General features: G+C 39.7%; 1 protein-coding gene across 1 annotated transcript in view; it reads right to left on the bottom strand.

Moving 5' to 3' along the window:
* LOC133988371 (VPS10 domain-containing receptor SorCS1) overlaps window positions 1-22,304 on the bottom strand; it is a 177,171-nt gene extending 154,867 nt beyond the window's left edge. The window contains 1 exon segment of the mRNA XM_062428007.1: window positions 21,555-22,304. Within this exon segment, the coding sequence (XP_062283991.1) occupies window positions 21,555-22,289 (735 nt within the window). The 5' untranslated portion in view covers window positions 22,290-22,304.
* Window positions 22,305-23,032: the final 728 nt, after the last annotated feature.

Genomic DNA, 23,032 nt, shown 5'->3' with positions numbered 1-23,032 from the left:
CATCAAATTGTTGTCGAGATATATTCAGTCCGACAAACCGTTGCCATCTCCAGATCTGATTACTTCACCACGGATGTTAAAATCATTTAAAAACCTTGAGTGTAGTAATCAGAAGAAGCTAATGTTTCCATAAATATTTAACACTATCACTGCTCTCATCCCCCCCGCTATACACTGCACATAATTATCATGTTATTCTGGGAGGTGATGAAGCCTGATCCGAGTATAAGCTCAACATACTGCTGAAAACAGGTGGAAGAATGTGTCTTGAAGACAACAGGCAGACAGATAGAGCTCCTTAATGTCACGACTATCTGTGCTCATTGTGTCAGACTTTATTTGAATAACAAATCAGTAAATGTCACAGTCACATCAAATAAAAGTATTCCGTCACCACGGCAGTATCTGCAAAGCTATTACTTTTTGTCCCGCTGCTGCCTATAAATCGGAAAACATTTGTCCTACAATATCCTTTGATTTCGTAAGCATTAAAGATAACGAATCTCTCCAGACTAACATAAATTATTTAATAGTCATTGCTTGTAAGTTTTTAATCCAAGTTTAAATCTCTTTCCCCTTCCAATTACTCCTACACACCTGCACCAGACATTTGCAGGTTTTTTTTTTTTTTTTACAGGTTACATAAGCTCATGTTTTCCTGGGGAAGGGAAAGCAAGTTTGTGCATCTCAATAGCCAAACAGAGTAGATGCATTGTCATTTTCATCAGCAATGCTTCTGTTTCTGCACCTCCCATCTCTAACCTGATTCAGTCAACATCTGACAGCGAGAGAGTGAGATGGAAAAAAAGAATCGGTGGAGGGTGGGAGAGAGAGACAGAGAGGGAGATGTAAGGGAAGTACCCCGACACAAAGCAAATACTGTTCCTGTCTTTTTCTCCACCGCAGAGAAATGTGAGAGGTGCCATGTTGTGGGTAGTGGTGTCTTTCTTTTTTTTAAAAGGTTGATTTTTGTTCCACCAGAATAATGTGTTGTTAATCTGGTGTGAAGCTGCTAATCTACTGAGACTGAAATTTAAGATTTAAGATTTTTAAAACTATATCACCATCATAAGTCTTTAAATCTGTATTAAAACCATCTAACTTCTAATCAGGACTCAATCTCCACCCACAGACAGATTGCACTGTATCAACAGCTCGGCCCTGTGCAGCCTCAGGACTTTTTCATACGAACCACCGAGCGAGCGGCTTTTTACAGATATGAGGTGAATAGATATGCTTGTACAGCTCGGTCTGCCAGTAACCTTGACCTTGTATGGGCCTGCAGGGTGAGCGAGCATTGTTCGGCGAGAATGGCCTGTTCACTTTGAGCCCTCAACTTCTCTCAGCATGCTATGCTGCAATGCAGTCTGTCATTTGACCATTGATTGTTCCTTTTCTTGATTTACAGCACTCAAGCGTTGGAGAATTGTTGAAAAAAGGCTACATGGCCAGTGGCTCGGTAGAATGCATTGATGGACTTGGAATTTAAATCTGTCGTGATAGACCGTACCGTGTGAAGAATTGCTGTCATTTCATTTCAAACCTGGCCGGACCATAATATGCTTTGAGTAGGATCTATGTTTCAGAGAACTTTCATACATCTCGTATTGATTTAAGCACAAACATTTCCACTGGGTGATATATCTGATGTCAGGGGATATGCAGTAAATCTGCAACTGCTAAAGCTACAATGTGTATTCATGTTTTTTTTAAACTCTCATGTTGGTGATAGTCACACATAATTGCTTTTTTAGGATTCTTCATTTTCATGGCCTGTGGTCTCCAGAAGGGCTCAGGGGGTGGGCTGAGAGATGTAGCCCCATGGAAGGGCCATCTGGCCTGAGGAGTCCTACCTGACTCCGGCCCCTACACCAGGGCCACGGGCACCTGGCAAAGCTGGCAGGACATACATTGGTAGCTTGCCAGAAATAGAAAGATACCACTTTGATTTGGATTGGCCCACTCAGCATGGAGGCCCTCTGGCTGGAAGGTGACCAAATGGAGCAGAGGAAGTTCAAAGGGCAGCAGTGCTGGAGCTTCATATGCATCTCACACTCCATCCATGTAACAGAAAAAGGGGAAGCTTTTTCAGAGATTAAGCATAAATGGATTAATCCTCAAATAAGAATATATGAATTTTAGCAGTGATGGGCTATGGGTCAGACAATGCAGGTCAGTGAAGCCTCTGTACTTGCCTGTTAATGTTTTTTAAAAGGATTTTACATATAAGGCTGGTGATATTCTATATTGTATCACTGTGTGCTTGCAATCTTATTACTTTCTGACTTTCCTGCCTCATTTGAAGCCCTCTGGTTCCTACTTAAGGGCGCAAAATTATAAAAACAAGGCTTAATAACCTCCTGAAACAGCTGAGCACTGTAGATTTTCACAAATATTACTCAAACAGGAGTAAATAGTAATTTTTTTAGGGGGACTATTTTAAGCGGTGGATATGTTGCACTTGGGAGTATTTATGGCAGCAGCATGGTGTATGTAGGATTGTATCAAAATACAGTACAGTGTGTGTGTGTGTGTGTGTGTGTGTGTGTGTGTGTGTGTGTGTGTGTGTGTGTGTGTGTGTCTTTACAGTGTGGCTCATTGATAGGTTCATTTTTGAACAACAATGGAACTCTGTGGCACATAGGAGTGAGATACAGTAAATCAGGCTTCGGACAGTCTACTTGTCAGACACATCGATTCATTGTTGGTTTTGGTATTGTATTGCAAAATTATTTCACCACTTCCTGTGAGCTGACAAAATCTGACAAAATGCCAGAAGAAATCACCATAGTATGTGTAATACAGATAACACATGATTCTGCTAAGGTCAGGGAAAGCTTAGGTACGTGTTGACTTTATTTTTGTGGAGTAACACATAATCTTACCGATGATCAAACTACTGTAGCACTCAAATATTTTGCACATCTATTCAGATTCATAGATTTATATTCATGACTCAAATGTCAAAGTAACTCCTTTAGATTCTCATATTAGAGGCCGTGTCCTGAATTCACCAAACTACTCCTCTCATCTACCTCCCACTATCGTACACCTCCACACCATACCACCCGGGCAAGCGGTGAGTAAGATGTGAAGTGCCTACCGCATGAAGTATCACCTGTTCTCACACAGTTGAACTCCGACTCCTCTTTCAACTGCACGTGCATTATCTTGACAGTAGAAAGAAGTATAGAAGGTATGACGCATGGAGACAGGACTCAATTAGGCGTGATGGCAACCCTTTTTTAAAAATCTGGAATGGGCTGATTTATTTTCTATCCATCTCAACACAAGACAGAATTCCTGTTGTGATATAGTCCCATTTATAAAGTCCCTGCTGCCTTCTGCACTGATTCAGTGGCCTGAATGTCCACAGAGCTAAAATACAAATATGCCTGATGTAGTCATAGACATACTTTTCTAATCTATCATCCTGCCATCTACGCTCCTCTGCTTTACATAAAAATGACAACCCTCTTTTTTCCCCATAGTTTTATTTAAAGGCTTTTGAATGTTTTTTGTGGATATGGCCTCTGATAGATGGAGGATGAATGAAAATGATAATAGCTGTGATTATCAATCCAGTGAGTCCAAATTAGAATTTACATAATGGGATTTCCCAAGCACTGGTCAAGGCTTTTATTTGACAAAGCAAGAAGGTCTTTATTCCTAATTTCACCTGTTTTTATAGATATATTTAATCATTTGTCTTCTTTGTCTTTCTTTTTTCTTGAGTGTGTGTGTGTGTGTGTGTGTGTGTGTGTGTGTGTGTGTGTGTGTGTGTGTGTGTGTGTGTGTGTGTGTGTTCATAAAAATAGTTTTCTAGAGATTTTCTTCCTAATTCCAAATTTGTGAAAATGTGATAAAGTTTTGGAACTGAAGAAATATGTTATGCTTGTGTTAAAACAGTTTAGCTTGCAGTTAGTTTGATGTTATTTGAAGGCAAGCTGACACAGTTGGACTCCTCCTGTGGCAGCTTTTTCTTCCAGCTTTTAGGTGTCCTCAACCCCAGAATATGGCAGGCTATTTTCCAGGCTGAATCTTGAGATCTGTGATCTTTTCCTCAGGATACTTGATCCTCCAAATCTGAAGAGCCTCGTCTTTCAACGAAGTTGGACTCGTCCTGTGGCTTCCTCTTCTTCCAGGTTTTAGGTTTCCTTAATGCCAGTAAGTGGCAGGCTCATTTCTAGGTTGAAATCCTGAGTTCTGGAATCTTTTCCTCAAACACTTCAGCCACTTCCAGAAACTCATTGTTCGTTTTCTCTTCCTTGAGCTTGAGTTTCAGTGAGAGCTGTGTGTGTATTTAATCTCCTCCACCTCTTTCTGAAGACCCTCCTTCACGTAGTTGGACTCCTCCTGTGGCTTCTTGTTCTTCAACTATTTAGGTGTCCTCAATGCCAGAAAGTGGCAGGCTCATTTCCAAGCTGAAACCCTGACTTGTCTGAGGAGGTGTCAAACACTTGTCAGTCCCCTGCCTTGGTCCTGTCATGGTCCTGTCTCTCAGCCTTGAGCTTAGATTACAGCTCCTCCACTTTTCTCTAAAGAGCGTCATTCATTGAGACATCTTGTGGTTTCTCTGGCCATCTTTTTAGCATTTTTCTGCTCAACCCTCAATTTCTGCATCTGGTGATGTAATGTCTGTAAAATGGAACGAGCCATGTCTTATCTTCTCCAATTCTTCAGATTCACACCCATTGGCTGATCGCATGCTATGAGGTCAGCCAAATCTCAACAGCCATACAGTGGATCTTCAGTTCTTGATGGGCTAGCCTGCTTCTCTTATTCTCCAAATACAGGTCACTTTCATACCATTGGTTGGCTGTATGGTATAAGGGCAACCCAAATGGTACCAGCCATATCAAAGACTTTCTGCAGTTCATGCTGGAGTAGTGTCTTCCTGTCATTCTCCACCTAGGGCAGGAGTTCAGTTCCTCCACCTTTCTTTGAAGATCCTTCCCCTGCACAGCGACGTCTTGACTAATTTGCAAAGAAGTGATATACTCTGAACTCTTAATAGCAGATATATCCAATATGTATAGACATCATTATCAAGTCTATATTTATTTGATCTTTTTTTTCCCCACAGCATTAATTCCATGTTATTCCATGTGATTTCATTGATGCCATACTCAGAGAAACACATTCACTAAAATATCTAGCATTTATACCTTGTTTGTTTGCTTTTTGTTTGACGTTAAGTTGCTGTCAATAAAACCTAGCCCTTCCGTCACAGATTGTTCACATTAAAAGCCCTCCAGGAGCTCAAAGGGCATCCAATTACATCCTTCCCTGATAAGATTTCACTATGAAACATCTGAAGGCACTTTTACTGATGTTGGCGAAATATCGATCAAAAGAACGGCAAAGTTGAATCGACTGGAATTGATCAGTGAATTAAAAAGAAACAGCAATGTGATGAGCATGACAACACCATATAGTAATGATAGAATAAGTGCTGCAGAAAATGTTATGTTACATGTGTGACATTTACATTACCAGTAATTCCATCCCTCCTCAGTGCTTTTTACCTGTCCTATACTTATATAGCGCTTACCATTATTTAAATGCTCCCTATCATTACATTCTAGAATTTACTGGATGCATTATCTTTCAAAGACATGACATTGCCTCTGCAGGTAGCCTGAGTTGTTAATAGCAGATGGATATTTTCTATTCAGCGCTGCCACTATAGCTGCAGTGTCAACAGCCTTACTTTGCCGCGGTCTAATGGGCTTTGATGGCTGAATGCCGGCTTCAAGAGCTATGACACGAGGAGCCGGGCCGATCAAAGCGTCATCCGAGGGATACATGGTAATTCACTTGGTAATGGCAGGGTTGAGTTAAATGTATTTAGACATTAGCAGATGTGGCAGGTACTGTATCTCCAGATGTCTTCATCTGTCCCTGGTGTGTCTTTTCAAGGATGACGTTATACACAGATGGGGCCTGCCAAAAAGAGGGAAGTGATTTCTTTTTCTAGGCAAGTATTCCAGGTTCATAAAACACATGGGCACCTCATGGAGGGCATTGCCAATGGCAGAACAAAAAAAAGAAAAAAAGATGAAGACTGTCCATGCAGAGCAGGTGCCAAAAGCCAGCAGGAATGTAGGACAGGCTGATTTGCCCACCGATTTTGGTGGGACAAGCAATTCAATGACACCTGTCATTGAAATGCTTGTCTCATTTGTAAAATGGATGTGGTCTATAGAAGCAGCGTCGTTTTGATTGCACTGATTTCTAATGAATGCCTCCATACTATTATCACGCTCTGTTAGCTCTGTTATTCAATCTCAGCACATAGTCCTCTCCAGCAACTGTTAACTACACAATCGAAAAAGTATCAGAGTATCAGGACAGCTCTTGTTGAAGATTTGTTACCCTCACATATCATAAAATATTATTTAGAGCATTTTGATGGGATGGCAGCGCAATATAGGAGTAAAAAACATTAAGCTCAACCAAAAGACATGGCAGAGCAAATACTAGGACACATTTCAACAATCACATATAGTATCATATCGTTTAGTTTGAAAACTGTCAGCTGTTCACTTTTATAAGAAGAATGACAAAAATCCACATTTAAAAAAATACATTTGGTAAGTGGACTGTTCTTGTTTAGCACTTTTCTAGTCTTTCGACCACTTAAAGCGCCTTTACACTACATCACACATCCATTCATACACTGATGGCAGGGGCTGCCATGTAGGGTGCCAACCTGCTCATCAGGAGGAAAGTAACATTCACACACCATTGGCGCAGCCATCGGGAGCAATTTGCGGTTCAGTATGTTGCCCAAGGACACTTGGACATGCAGACTGGAGAAGCCGGGAATCAAACTGCTGATCTTCCAATTAGTGGAAGACCCACTCTACCTCCTGAGCCACAGCCACTGTAATTTATACATAAATAATTCAGTATGTACACATAATTATTATATGTATTCATTTATACATTATAAAACATGTATAAATTAGCCAACTCTCAACTATAGACCAAAACCGGTCACAAAGCTGCTGAGTTGTTGTCAAAGGAACTGGAGACTAGAAACTATGATAAATGTATGTAGACTAAGAAAGAGGGGTCAATTGTAATTAAATGCTTTTGACCTTTAGCACCTGACTCATAAATCCTAAAACTTAGTCGACCAAGTGATTGTTATATGAACATCCATAGTAACAGAGCCAACAGCAACCGCTGGTAGCTACAGCAGCATGACTTTAAGAGGAAAATATTCAAAAATGTGAATAATCTTAAGCTAAAAAAAAGAGGCCGTTGCATAAAAATTAAATTGGTATGTTGGAAGGTCACTACCAATTAAACTTCACAAATAGACAGCACATATTAAATACATGTTCTGTTTTCTCAATCTATTTTAGCACCATCCATCCAACCATTATTGACTAACTATTCCATTTCCTTTATGAAATGCATAATAAGAAAAAGGAAAATTATGTATATTACGCTCAACTTCATTTTCTCATTTATCCAGTGTGAACGAACAGCATACTCACTTTGATCACTCCAAGGCCAAGACAAAACCAAAACAAGACAGAACAATAATAGTGACAAAAAATCATGAAAATTAGGTTGTTATTTTTACACTATCGATACAGTTTTTTGACAAAAGGCTCAGAATGTCCTACCGACACTGTTGTTATGCTGCGTTCCACAACCTCGGAAGTCGAAGCTGGGAATGACCAAGTTTGAATCGTTCCAGTTTAGAAGTCAGAAAACCAGTTCTAGCCAGGTTACCCATTGATCGCAATACCAGTTGATACGAACACATTTCGCTGTATTTTGCTCATACAAACAGCATAGCAGCATGTCCACAGATAGAAGTTGGACAGCGCTATGTGTACGACTGATTTAATGAGACACAAAGGTCTCTGGTGAGGCTCCTCCGACCTTCCGAGTCAACTTCAGGTGGCATTCCAGTTGAAATTTGCAACTGGGAACATAGAAATTCCAACTTCTGAGTACAATTTGAATGTAACATTACATCTCTGGGACAATGACACTCTTCTCTATCATCTATAAACTGATTTGTGAGGTCTGCTGAAACTCTGTGGATGTACAGGTAAAAAACTAAGCATACAGGTTATTCCATCCAGTTTCCTAGAACAAGTATTATACCAGTGATTTGTGGAATTTCTGAATCACCCAATTCTTCCTAAAAATCACAATATATAACATGCCTACATAAAACACAAGCCGGTACATAAAGGAAGTGAAAATAGCCTAGGGTAAAGGGTTAACCCTGCTTTGCCTTCCATCTGACATCATTATCTTAGCTCATGCTCTCTTCAGCAAGATGGTGCACCAAAGTAAAACAGTAAAGCCGTCAGGTGATGCTGACGTTCAGCCGGGTTGAATCTCTGCAATCTACGGGGAATATCTCTTACAGCTGTGAAAATGATCCAACTCTGTACTGAGACTCTCCGTCTGATCTCTCCATCAATAAACATCATAATTACAGGATCAGCGTCAGGTGTTTCTTCTTTTTTTTTTTTTTTTTGGATTGTCTGACTGTCACATTACCAATTCAAATTCATTGTGTTGTGTTTGGAGCACTAATGTGGCATTATGCACTTCCACTTTCACTCACCTATTAGTCACACACTGCAATAAGCATTTTAAATATGTGCTTGATGAATTTACAGTCATGTTTCTTAGATCTTAATTAAAAGTAACCACAAAGACTGTGTAGCAGACAATTATTTGAAACTTTTATAATGATCTTGATAGAATGGAGGTTAGGAATATTCAAAACAGCTGATTTTAATTAATGTTTTTTTTTTTTTTTTTAAGGGTGATTTCCACATCTTAATTGTACTTAGAGTTAGATTAGTTTGCAGTACTGCAGTTGTTGCTAGAGCATAGGCACACATAAATACAAACTCATGCACCCACAATTAATGCCCTACACCAGCCTTTAAGAACCTCTAAGAGCCTTGGCAGCCAACAAAGAAAAGAGACATTGTGTGAACTTCACCATCCAGCAAGTACCAGCAGAAAGCACATTTCAGCACAAGTTCGACATAGCGTTGTTCGCATTGTACTTTTTCAAGTGATCGCATTCGTGAAAAGGAAACCAGGATGCATTGATCATAATGAACAGAGACTCGTTAAAAAGAGTTGTGCATTGCTATGTTGGGTCATCTTGCACATGCAGAGGCAGGAAGTGTGTGGGCTGTTGTAAAGGCAAAGAAACAAGAAAGGGCTCTGTTGTTTTTCACTTTGAAGCATAAAGTATTCAGTATGCACCATGTCAGTCTCAAGAGCATGAGTGGGCAACACAAGGTCTCTTCTCGAGTCTTATTTTGTGACATACGCAGACAAGGAAAAAGAAAAAAACACAGCAGCTAATCAAAAACAACAAGCGGCGTTGTGTGTTGAAAAGGATAGATCGAACGCCTGCTCTTCTTTTTCTGTAATTCCGGGTCTTTCAGGGCTATTTCAACCACTCTCTGCCTCCATGTTATACCACACTTGGTCAATTAACTTGACCAGCCGTCTCATCTGCTTCTCTCTGTCAACGTGCTCGGCTCTTGAAAAAAAAAAAAAAGACCTTTCTGATCTTCACTTTCAGGCACATTCTTGCGGTTTACAGATTGCCAGGGATTCAATTTGTGGCACAGAAACGTTCCATGCAATTCTGAACCTGATCAGCGGGTGAGATGGGACTCTCTGCCTCCTGAAAGAAGACCTCTGCCTCGCTATAGCTGCAAGAATCATCCTTGTCAATCTGAATTGCCACGAGGGGCGAAGAGGTTTCAAAGGAAGCAGATAATATATAAACCATGACCAGCAATTGAATCCTTTTGCCTTCGACTGAAAATGTGCAGTCAGAGGGTATCGGGTATATTTCCATGAGCCTTATCCTGCAAATCTGACTTTCGCAGATTTTGCCGAAGTAAATTTAACTCTTTGCTCTTACTACAATAATACACTCTGGGTTGTGTATAAATTACATCTGCTCCCTCCCCTGTCACAAACGTCCAAACGAAATCTGATCCGTGAGGCGTGCTCCACCTTTTGCAGCTCAGCCCTCCGAGCCACGCTTCAGTACTTTCCTAATAGTGTGCAGCACGCCCTCAGTCCCACACACCCCATCACCTCCATCACCATCATTCACATCAAAGTGTCAATCACTTCATGGGGTAGAGGGGCAGCTGCACTAATGTCACAGGCTACCACAGAAAAACACAGTGTGGTGATGTTTGTGAAGAGATACTGGTACTGCAGTATACAGCACATACATGTACTGTAGCTAAACTATACGCAGATGTACACACATACACATACGCGGTGCACAAGCCAAGGCTCAAGTTTAGGATGAGGTTCCAATTTGATAAAATACCCTGATGTGTTGAATAAAAAACTAATTGCTTTATTCCCCTTTTTCAGTAGCCAAGGACAATGTATAAAAAATATAAAGGGAGCAGGCTTCTTGCTGAAGATGGCTTTTGTTAAAAAAACAACAGAATTTGATGGCTAGCACAATATCGCAGCTGCGGTTGGCTGGCTGGCTGGTTGGTTGGTTGGCTGGTTGGATTGATAGTTGGATCGATGGTTGGTTGGTTGGATCGATGGTTGGATAGGTGGTTGTTGATTGGTTGATTTGTTGGATCAATAGTTGGATTGTTGGACGGTGAGATGGTTGGATGGATGGTTGGTTGGTTGGGGGATGACTGGATGGTTGGTTAGATGGATGGTTGGTTGGCTGGATGGTTGGTAGGTAGGATGGTCGATGATTGGTTGGTTGGTTGGTTGGTTCGATTGTTGGATGGTCTCCGGCTTGTCAGCGCAGCGGTGTCGCTCACTTTTGCATGCATGTGATGCAAAACATTAAAAATAACGTCACTATAACAAAAAACTAAAAACGTGCCCCCCCCCTTGCCGATTTAATCGTGTATTGGCAATATAGAGCAATGACAATCTACAATTTGAAATTAAGAGGCAATCGCACAGCCCTACTGTGGGCAGGCTTAAGAGTCCACATGTGGGGTAGAAGGTGCTGATTGGCTGAGAAGCTTTCACTCAAAGCTTTCCTCAGGCAGCTTATTGGATGAACAGCTAAAATGAAAACTGATGCTGTGTCCGAAATCACTCACTACTCACTCTGTAGCTGGGTCAAAATGGGTGGGCCCGGGCCCATAATGGGTGGGCCCAATAGTAGCGCTGCGGGTGCCTCAAATACTCCATGGAATAAAAAAAGTAGCGTCCATGACACGTACACTACTTTTTGCTAACAATCCTACAATGCAATGCTTCACATTTTAAAGATGTGAAAACTCCCGTTGTGCGACTCTACAGCTGATAGTGATGACGATTAGTTAGTGAGTAAAATATTTAGTGTTTATTATATAGGGAGAAGTGAATGCATGACTAAATACCTAGAATTGTGCGTGTGTGTGTGTATCCAATGTCTGATATATCTTCTTCCTCTGTGCTGTAAAACTCCTTTATTGTCCAAAAACTATTAAAAGCACATCAGCCACACCGCTGCACTGGGTGACATGTTCCTTCATCCCTGAAGACTGTGGCCACCGTAGCTTGTTTAGAAACTGCTCCTAAGAGTAAAAACAGCCATAAGATAAGTGAGGTTCTTGTACAGCAGACACCGCTGCACATGTACAAAGTCAAGAGGTTGTGATATGTAGCACAACAAGCTAGTGAAGCTGTAAATAGAAACCACGTTCTTGTGTATGCGCAGCACCGTGAACTATCTCATTGGTGTTTTTACTCTTTAAAGAGGTTTCTCTTCCAACACTGATTGTGTGTAAAGGCCCTAACTCTACACACACACAAGTAAAATGCACTCGAACAACAGAATGAGACAATCCGTCTAGCTGACAACCTAGCACATTACTTGTGTTTCATTAGTCAGGATCTCCTGGTTCAACATATCATATTATTAACTTCATTTCATCAACGTAAGAGTTTAGAATGGGGGAATCCAGTGTTTGGGGCTCAAATAGAATGAAGGTAGTAAGTAGGCTGCACCATTATTTCAATACGTCAGATATTTGTCACATGTCATTTTTAATGATGCTTTTCTTACTTGTCATCTTCACACTGATGTACTACTGAACTTCTTTTGAAATGTTGTATTTTACTTGACTTTTATATTGCATTTATTCTCTTTTTTTTTAGCTCCTTTTACTATGTACTATTTTTAAATTATCGTTATTTTATATTCCTTCTTATATTACATTGACTTAGTTTTTATTTCATTCCTCTTTCTTTTTTGTTACTTTTTAACACTGCTTTATGCTACTTTTATGTTCCTTTGGTGTATGTAATTTATTTGCTTATAAAGCATTTTGAGCTGCATTTATTGTATGAAAGGTGCTATACAGATAGTTATTATTATTATTATTATTATTATAATTATTAATATTATTATTATTATTATTATTATGATTTACAGGTGGTAAAGGTGCGGGCTGTGGAAATCAAACACAACTGCAGTGCTTCTGCTTTCACAGGGTTAGTGGGGCAGCTGCACTAATGTCACAGGCTACCACACAAAATACAGTGTGTGCAGTGTACATACATGTACTGTAGCTAACCTATACCCAGATGCACACACATACGCGGTGCACAAGCCAAGGCTCACGTTTAGTGTCGGGCTCAAACAAATACCCTGATGTGTTAAAAAAAAATCTAAATTGCTTTATTCCCCTTTTTTAGTGTGACTGCATGTATCCACTGACTCTTTTGAGTTTTGCAAATATATAACACTTGTTGCTTAAGTGAAAAGCAAATCTAAACCTTAACAGATTCAACCATTGTTTTAGATTATTCTGACTTGATAAACTTATTTGCTATTCTACTGTTGTAAATTCTATTGTTCCTCCATCTCTTCAGCTGAATGTCAAATGCCATGAGTGAGTAAGACAAAAACATTAACTATTACTGCTTAACTGGATTGACACTGTTATACACACATATATATATATATATATATATATATATATATATATATATATATATATATATACATACACACACATATATATATATATATATACATACATACAAGGAAAATCAACATAAACCACCAGCCTCTTTCATGAGATCCTCTATATTCCACGCTACATTTTAAATTCTCCCTACTTGACAGTGAATGTAAATTCAAGGGGCCACAAATCAAGTGGGCTGCAAAAAAAAGAAAAGAAAAAAGAAAAACACAAGTGGAAAATAATGTCATTGCATGACTGAAAAAAAAAGGTTAAAGAGGAAGAGAGGGAGAAACAGAAAGGTGGGAGCAATACTCTCAGGATCATCTAAGGGCACTTACTGAAATAAAGTGTGCATTCCCGAGGCCTCACAGGCTTGGTTGAGAGTGCCCCGACATATTACCCACAAAGTGTTTTGTTTTTTTCCCCTTTCTTTTTGTCAAGAGCCTGCCTACAGAAAGACTATCACGACTCCAGAGATACTACTTTTACAGCTTATAACTTCAGACTAAAGGAAATAATGACTTATTTGTGAGAGTTTCACGTGTTTTTTGCTTCTACGAGGAGAGAGGGACGGGGAAGCTAGTTTGTTTATGGGCATCTGCAGCCTGATGGCAAGTAAATGCTGCTCAGTGGAGCGTGACAGCGTCCGCCTGCCTGATCACTCGCAGGCACGTACCCGAAGGATCGCTTAGCCCACACAGCGGCTTTGGTTATGTTTGTTGTTTCAACGTGTGTTTTCCTGGTTTCTTTTTTTTTTCTTCTTTTAATTCTCTCATCTCAGCAGGATGTGCTAAGTAACAGGTCTGAAAGCACACAGATTAGGTTCTGCTAGCGTTGCAATTGGATATTCACAACCTGTTTTGGAAAGCTCACATTGTAATTTGCGGCATTACATGGGATGAGTGAGGCCAAGACTCAAGGTGCATGTGAACAAGGTGGAGAGAAATAGAGAGAGAGGGGGGAAGTGGCAGAAAGAAACATGGACACAGATTTAAGCGAATAAAGCACTCCAGATGGAGAACTGGCATGTTGATAGAACATGCCTACATGCGTCAAATGTGACTAAATCTACTTAAAGCGATGTTACAGCCGAGTCCTAAGGTAGAAATGATTGTCGGTGATGTTTGAACACATTCAGATGGGAAGGTGTCTCTGGAAAAGCTGTTCAGTTGTGATGTTTAAGGAATATTTGTAATCCTTACATACTGTTCAGCTCAAATTTGAAATTTGAGCTGAACAAATTTGAAAAATTTGAAAGCTGTAAAAACATTGCAAATGTCTTACCATGAAATTTGTTGACTTTTCCCAAAGTGGCCCAAAATGCACAAAAATGAAAATATTTTTAAAATGTTATACTTTTGCATAGGTGCTACAATTTTTTGTCCATGATCAAATTTGAGGGGATTCTAAAATTAACTTGGAACATATTGCGAGGGTGAAGGGTTAGGGAGTACTCCAATGTGTGGCCATTAGCCAGCTGATCAGGGAGTCAACTAACATACCAACACCTGTGGCTCAAGTATTGGATTATATATACCTATCATCCATAATGAATAGGTAGAGCTGGTAAAGCTTATCATTTTTCAGATTCTCCCATGTTTATAAAAGAAGTACAAGGAGAAGATTCCTTAAAATGGATTTTCGCTTATTTTGTCACTACATTCAAACTATTTCATGAGGTTTACAGTAAAGGCAATTAGAAAGAGAACATGGAGGAGTAAGCTCTAATGAACTGTATAATAACATATGCTTGGAATAACAGCAAAACACAATCTATATGGTGTCTGTAAAGTATTACTTTTGAAATCCACTTTTAACCTCCAGAGTAAATAAATCTAAATTGCTAGTCGTCTTTTTCCCTCTTACAGACCCTCACTACAAATAGTCTGTTCTCTCAACAACAAACACAAACTCGATGCCAAAGACATTTACAGGACAATTACTCTGCAAACTCTTTCAAAGTACAAATCAAAGAAAGATAGAAGAGTTACATTTACACCTGTGAAATTAAGCAGTTTCAAAAGACTTTTACTAATGATGTTGGTCAGAAACAACTGTACTTTTCTATTAAGAAAACGTTTTTTATTAGATTACATAAGATGTTGATTTTAAGTTCAGTGTTCAGCCTAATCACCAAATGTTACTGATATTTGTAGTTTTCACTTGCCTTGTTCAGAACAAGGTTTAGCTAATATCTGGCGCACAGGTGGTCGAGTGGTTAGGGCGCATGCGACATACGCAGTGGACCCACCACGAGTTTTAGATAATACTAACAAGAGTTTTAGATAATACTAACAAGAGTTTTAGATAATATTAACAAGCGTTGTAGCTAATACTAACAAGAGTTTTAGATAATACTAACAAGAGTTTTAGATAATATTAACAAGTGTTGTAGCTAATATTAACAAGAGTTTTAGATAATACTAACAAGAGTTTTAGATAATACTAACAAGAGTTTTAGATAATATTAACAAGCGTTGTAGCTAATATTTACAAGAGTTTTGGCTAATACTAACAAGAGTTTAAGCTAATATTAACAAGAGTTTTAGCTAATATTAACGAGCGTTTAAGCTAATATTAACAATAGTTTTGGCTAATACTAACAAGAGTTTAAGCTAATATTAACAAGTGTTTAAGCTAATATTAACAAGCGTTTTAGCTAATATTAACGAGCGTTTAAGCTAATATTAACAATAGTTTTGGCTAATACTAACAAGAGTTTAAGCTAATATTACCAAGAGTTGTAGGTAATATTACAAGTTTTAGCTAATATTAACAAGAGTTTTGGCTTATATTAACAAGAGTTTTAGCTAGTACTAACAAAAGTTTTAGATAACATTAACAATAGTTTTAGCTCATATTAACAAGAGTTAGCAAGCGTTCTCTAATGTGGTTAAAAAGATTTCAGCATGTAGTTATTTATCAGATGCAAAAATAATGTAATTATCTAGTGCACTGGCTTCTTTTCAGCAAGACTTGTTTTTTTTCTAGTCAGTGTCAAACATGTTACTAACTTCACAAGCTATCACTGTACATCACAGATTGAGTCGTACCGTCCTCCAACCTAACTGCTTCTCCCTGCTGCACAAATCCTTTTCAATTTAGCATACGTCTGTTCCAAATTGCACGTTTGATTTCTGCCATCTTGGATGAGCAGGTTGTAAATGCATTCCATTTATTGCTCGTCCCGCTACTCCAATGTGGCGTTGACAGCCTTCAAAATTTCCTGACACTGAGCAAATTACGAAGGCCTGATGGTGTATAGAGAGAGAATACCACTGCACAGCAGAAATGATGCGACTTTGGTGAAACAAATTGGGGGGCTGGTGGTAAATTGGGGGTTGCCATGGTTATGAGAACGAACACACAAGCATAAATAGATTCCCTCCACACCTAGAGTGGTAGTGCGAGACTGTCAACTGAGACAGCAAACGCGAGTTTCTCACAACGCTTCAAAGAGCGTCATGTGATCGGCTCCTCATTAATTGATGACAAAATCTTTTGATATATTACTCGTGGTGTCTGTGTGAGGAAAACCTGAAGCCCACTTGTTGTCTCGGTAGGGTTCCATTTTATGATTTACCTGCTTCTGTTTGCTTTTACCTGGATGAGTTCTAACAGGACACGTCTCTGGAAGCTGTCAAAGCTCGAGAGTAAACTTCTTAGGCTGATGGACAATATGTCAACCTGGATCCATGTGAGTGATAGATCAAAGTACTTAATACCTGACATTTCATAATGTAAATAATGCGGCCCCGGTGCATGTTTTACATCTGTCTGAGCAATATGCCACAGGCCCAATGCCGAGACTCTCCTGTAACCTTTTTTTCTCGGAATCTTAATGCTGCTCTGCTGGTTCTGAGAGCTCAGCAGCTTTTTGCTTGATCAGTTTCTTTTCTCTGTCGGCTTCCATGATAGTAAACAGGGATCGGTTGGTGAAATGTTTGCTGGGTGATACTATTACAGTCAGATGTTGAATGTTCAAAGAATTAGAGATAGACTTTTCATTACTAATCAACATCTTAACACAGGATGAGTTAGGGATTTGAGTTGAAATGGGTGCTGTCTAGTAAACGCATTGGTTAAATTTAAAGCCATCATGTGTAAAATTTTAAAAATGTCTGAATTTGTCCATGGTGTCCAAAAGAGACATTGTGGCAGACAACCTTAAACAATAATATCCATGAATCCACACTGAGAATAACAGGGTTGAAAGCAGCATATCGACTGCACCAAATTTTGGTTTTAAAGAAGTTAAGTAATCTTCAATTGCTTTTAATCTCTAGCTGGACCTCTTTCAGGACTGGATGTGGTTTAAGGATAAACAGTTTATTAGAGGTTGAAACTACAGTTCATTTTGGGGTATTTGCAATTTTCTATTAGCAGGTAATGAACTTTTTGGAGAGAACATACATCCAGAGAAGCAGTGCTGCCTCAGAGGCTCAGGGAACGAGTCTATCACATGTTACATGCTAGATTAGCATTGAAGCTTGTTTTGCTAGCCTACCCGGAAAGTCATATGATGCATATGATGATACAAATAAAATAATGTTTTAGCAACTTTTGTGCTAGTAAATCATGTAACAATAACTTTTTTAGGCACGTAATGAATTTAGACAACACGTAGCAAGCTATCTTGCCTACCTAAGAAGTTATATAATGCCATGAACAAATAAAATAATGTTATGATTTTGCAATTGTTATGCTAGTAACAGTCTGTTTGCATTGCCTCTGTATGAAATATTTTTAAATTGAAATTGAAAACTTTTTTAGGCACATAACGAAATTAGCAGACAACATGTAGCAAGCTATTTTTTTGTCTAATTGAGTCATTTTGTTTTCATTATTTGGATTCCGTCAAAGCTCTATTCAGTTACACTGTTTTCGATTAAAGTTTAACGCAATGAAATATTCAGCTACTTTAAAATGTGTGAAGGATATCACCGGATTAATATTACAGTGACTTAAACGACGGATATTTTGGGATAAATATTAAAGCCACTTAAAAATTGACCGTTTGACAGTCCTGCTTTTTGAATGAGATGTATGACTTGATGTTTCTCAACCACAGTGGCATTTCCACCTACACAGCTGAAAGCAAAATGTTCACTCCGGTTCTCTTAAGAGCTGTTAAATGTCTTGGAGGGAAATAACTAAATGGTTCAGGCAGAGTGAAAGTGGGTAAAGTGGGTACGCCAAATATATTATTCCTCAAATGACATAGTAAATCCTTGTTTGTCACAGGTCATATGTTCTTCACAGGTATGGCAGTTTTAGAGGGTCATGGCTTAACATGTTAAAAAACTTCATAGTTTTACAGTGTAATCTTTGCCCAAAGTGAAGTTTGATCTCCTTTACAGCTAGAAACTGTACATAAACACAACATACTTGTTTTCTTTCTTTCCTTTGTTTTTTTTATGTTGCTGCTCACATTTCAATCTGAGTTAATCCGATCTGACATGCAGGCGATGTAAACGTCATAACGGTTAAATATTAAGAGCAGTGGAGACCGTATCTGTATCCCTTTCACTTGTAGCTCTGTGGAATGCTGTTGACTCATCTGCTTATTTATACAGTGGCTCTGAATGTAAAGACTGAGCTGTTCCTGCTTATAGAAACAACTCTACATATTTAATACACGACTCTTTATTCTCGCACGCATTGAGTTTGCGTCAACTGAGAAAATAGAGATTTTATAGTAGCGTATATTCATGTCAGGAAATCAAACAGAGCTGTTAAATAGTGATGGCTGCTTTGTTTTAAGGGTAAACACAAATTGGCAGAAGCAGGAAATCTGGAAAAATGACGAAAAATGGAAACATTATGACATTTTCAGGACTTTTTTTTTCTCCATCCTCCTCTCTCCTCCCCTGTAAGGTCACTTTTTTGTCACGAGCTACAGTATTTTGTCAAGCCCACAGAAACACCTGAGGCATCGGATGGAATTTCAGTGAGAAGCGAGTGGAGGGCATGGGAGCTGGTGATACGTGTTTGACTGTAATTGGTTTTGTTACAGACAAGGCTAAGTGGCGTGGGTGTAAAAACGGAGCTGTGTAGTTGTGGAACAGTCAGGACATCGACTCAAGGAGGCCTGGAAGTTTGAGGACAAACATTCACACTTTTTATTTACTTATTTATTTATTTACAGGACTGCACTTTGAGGTAAAAAAAAAAAGGATTATCATGTTGGTTTGCCTTCAATTCTCAATCCATGCTAATTATATTTTAACTAAAGAGAAGCAGTCATGTTGAGATATCAGTCCTTGCAGCAAATGAATACATTTGAACTGAGCTCCACTGTTTTTTTTGTTTTTTTTTCATTTTTTAAGCTGCCCAAAGACTTGTTTCTTCTTCCCCATGCTAATTAAAGTTTAAAGACATAATCTTAAAAATGCATTTAGGCTTAGATTATCACTGGGGATACAACATAAAGCATGTTTGTGTTCTTATTCAGGCTCAGATTCAGCACAAGACAAAGACATTGGCATCTGTTTTTTACATCAGTGATTTGTTGCCCCTTAAAGAAGGAACAAAAAAACGCTGCATGAAAATGGCAGCTGGTAAAAACAAGTGATAAAATGTGTCGCACCATGGATGACACATCCAGCAGCACTGTCAGCTACAGCGTAGCGGTAGACACGCTACACATCTCTACTCCATGGAGACAGAAGGAGTCACACACACATTTCTGCTAAACTGAGTAACTGAATTATGACACATTTAAACGTCATTGGTTGGACTCTAAAGCCAACTTTCCTCCTTTTTGTTGGGTTTTCAATGGTGCAATCATAATCAATTCTGGAAACGTGACCTTTTTGTTGCCGTAGGCGCTCACTCCAGGTGAAGGACACGTTTGATGTCATCTTTACCTGAACAACAGCATCCAAAAGCGATGTAAAAAAAAAAACACCCACACAATTAGTGAATGCTAACTTTGTGCTGCTGATACACATTAAAAGAAAACCTTGACCGTGCACGTGCAGCTCAGGGCTACATCATCTGAACATCATCACTCGTGTACTAATACTGAGCTGAGCTTCTCTATCAGATCATACCTGTACACTTTAGAGTTGAAACAATATCATTTATCAGCTTCATTCACAGAAAAATGATTGATTTCTGATCAGTTTTCAGTCATTTTTCGAGCACAAATGCTTCACCTCCTCTAAGTTTTTGGTTTTACAGTATATGTGGATTTTAGACTATACATTGAGATGTCACCGTGGGCTGAAAGGCTCTGTGATAACCATTTATTCATTTATGCTTATACTTATATGATCATAATTAATCTCTACACCAATCACATTCATACATTCCCCATCAGTCATTAATAAATACTTGATTAATCCTTCTGTTTGATTAAAACACTTTCACAATCACTATTTTATGTTCCAGGAGAACATTTTTATTGAATATGATGAATATTGTATGAATGCAGATTTTTGAATGTGTATAATAAATGCAGGTCAAACTTGTACATTGCATATATAAAAATGTGTATCAGCTGCACAAAAAATGTAAAAAATGATGATATGAGCATGTTTTGTCATTTTCAAACAAAATCAGATCAGAAATGTTGATGAGAGACTACCAATCTGACATTTGACATCAGCTTTTAATCCATGACAGTGATAAATACCCGGTGATACAGACAAGTTGATACCCAAAAGAATATCACGGTTCAGTTCTCAGCTGTGCGCTCCACCATCACACTGAGCACAAGTCCACAGCAGATGATTGAGTAACTCACTGGAGAACTTGAAAATGTCCTCCCTCTCCCCCTCCCTCTCTGCCTCATGGGGGGCGGAGGGGTTGAAGGGGTGGGGGTGGGGGGGACTACCACTTCACTGACAAGACCCTGACCGTCTCATTCCTGTCCATTACATGAAAGGATCCGAGTTCAACAAGCAAGAGATAGGCTGAGAAGAGCGTCTGAAAAACTTCACAGGCGCTTTAGGCCTTGTGGCTCAGGAAAGCCGGCTTCAGAAAAAAGGAAGGACGAGGCTGAAATTGCTTAACCTTCTCTGGCAACCTGCAGCGCTACTTAAAAAATCCTGCCCTCTGGTCAGAGAGATGCACCATGCTCGACATGAACAGCTTTATCCCCCCACATCAATTCAACCGCTCTCAGACTGAAGCAGCTCATGAGCTAACCACCACCACCACCTCTCCCCCCACAAACATTGTTTTTAGTACTAAATTATTATGATATTATATTTGAGTGGAAACCAAGTATGAAATGTGAGAAAATGTTTAATATAAGTTTCAACTGATTACTTGAAGATGGCAGTTTGTGAGCTTCTTGTGCCTCTTTTTTGGACTCTCTCTCTCTCTCTCACTCACACACACACACACACACACACACTCATCTTAAACGGCTCGTCAGGCACAGCTTTACCTCCTCTCTCTGGAGAACCGTGTTCCCACCTGACATCCAAAAATAAGCGCACATGTGCCTCCAGTGTGTGTGTGTGTGTGTGTGTGTGTGTGTGTGTGTGTGTGTGTGTGTGTGTGTGTGTGTGTGTGTGTGTGCGTGTGTGTGAATCTGCGCACTCTTGATGCTTAAAGTGAACATAAATCACTTACACTGCTGTTCTGGCCGGACCAGTGCACCATAGCCTGGTTGTGAGATGAATCTCCGGTCAAGGCGAATGTGGAACTGTTAAGTTTTAGCTCCTCCTGCTTGCCACCGGCTCTCCTCTCCTCTCCGCTCCAGCGCAATTCGGAGCGTGTCACTCTGCGTCCAGCCGCCGATCTGATGCCCTCTCCTGGGTGTTGACTCTGAGCCGAACCGCTGGATCTGACTTTACTCTCATCACTGTTCCTTCTGGCGCGCTTTCTATAGTGGCTTGCAGAGTCAGGACCTGCGCCATCATCACCATCACCGGTCTTGCCCTGACCACTCACACTCATTTTAACATGAGAAACTTTAATCTTGGCAAACTCGCCTTCTCTAATTTCATCTTTTGCTTTTCCCATGTTGTCAGTATTCCGTTTCAGCCTCTGCTCTGTGTATTCCCCCCGATCTGGAGCGCATTCAGCGGATCCAGCTGCGCAACGGAGCCGCCGCCGACTTTCGGCACCTGCAGCCTCGGATCTCCCTGCCCCGTCCTCATGTCCAAAAACTTCTCCATTTAATCCTGTTGCGGATTCATGTGTGTTAAAATTCAACAGTAATTCCTGCGCACGCCACTTATTTCCATCCTGACATGACCTGCAAGTTATCTCAGCTTTAGTTGCTTGAAATAAACACACCATCATCAAAAGAGAAAACCAAAGCGCACTGTGCCACTTTTGGCAAAATATGACCTCCCTCTCCATAGCTGGCGGCAGAGCAGGATGCTGTGGATGCAAGAAGTCCTTTTTTTCTCCCCCTTTTACTCTTCTCTCTGCCTCTTCGGGGTGTAAATTGCCGCTCGGCTGTAGGAAGAAGAAGGAACTGCTGCGCAAGTTGTGGCGGTGCCCAAATGCAGTGTTGTAAAAAAGTGCGCTGAGCCTAAGTGGTCCAAGTTGAAGGATTTGATCAAATGAAACCCCGCACGCAAGGGGGAGGAGCTGAGGATCCAGACTGAGAGATGGAGGGTAATGTTGCCGCTGTCTTTCTCCATATTTGTTATTTTCCACCATATGGTCTGCTATAATTAAAGCAGTCAGTAACACAGTCATTTTTGTTCTGCTGCTCTTTTATTCCTCATCCTCTGAGAAGCTATTCCTCACAGCTTTCCCTTTTTTCTCTCTTTTTCCTCCCTCCTGATGCAGATTTTATCACTCAGCCTCCCTCCAGGGAAAGTAAATCGCTTAATTTAGCAAATGAAACTGAATTATTTTACCTATGATGAACCTGTTTAGATCCAGGTCTCAACAGGGGCTTCCTGTAATTGGGAACATATTAATATGTTCCCAATTAAGTGGAATGTCAGAGATGGCTATGACTTATTGAACAGCCCTCATAGGAACATGATTTCTTTCTCTTTTTTTTTTTTACACAGCACATCTGTATCTGCATGGATTTAGCAGCTGCTCATAATGGCTGTGCATGTATTGCTGTATGAATCTGAGCTGGA

The sequence above is a fragment of the Scomber scombrus genome, chromosome 2 (genome assembly GCF_963691925.1).
Source record: "Scomber scombrus chromosome 2, fScoSco1.1, whole genome shotgun sequence".
Classification (NCBI taxonomy): Eukaryota; Metazoa; Chordata; class Actinopteri; order Scombriformes; family Scombridae; genus Scomber; species Scomber scombrus.
Note: the sequence above shows the minus strand (reverse complement) of the source record. Positions and strands in the feature narration are given on the sequence as shown.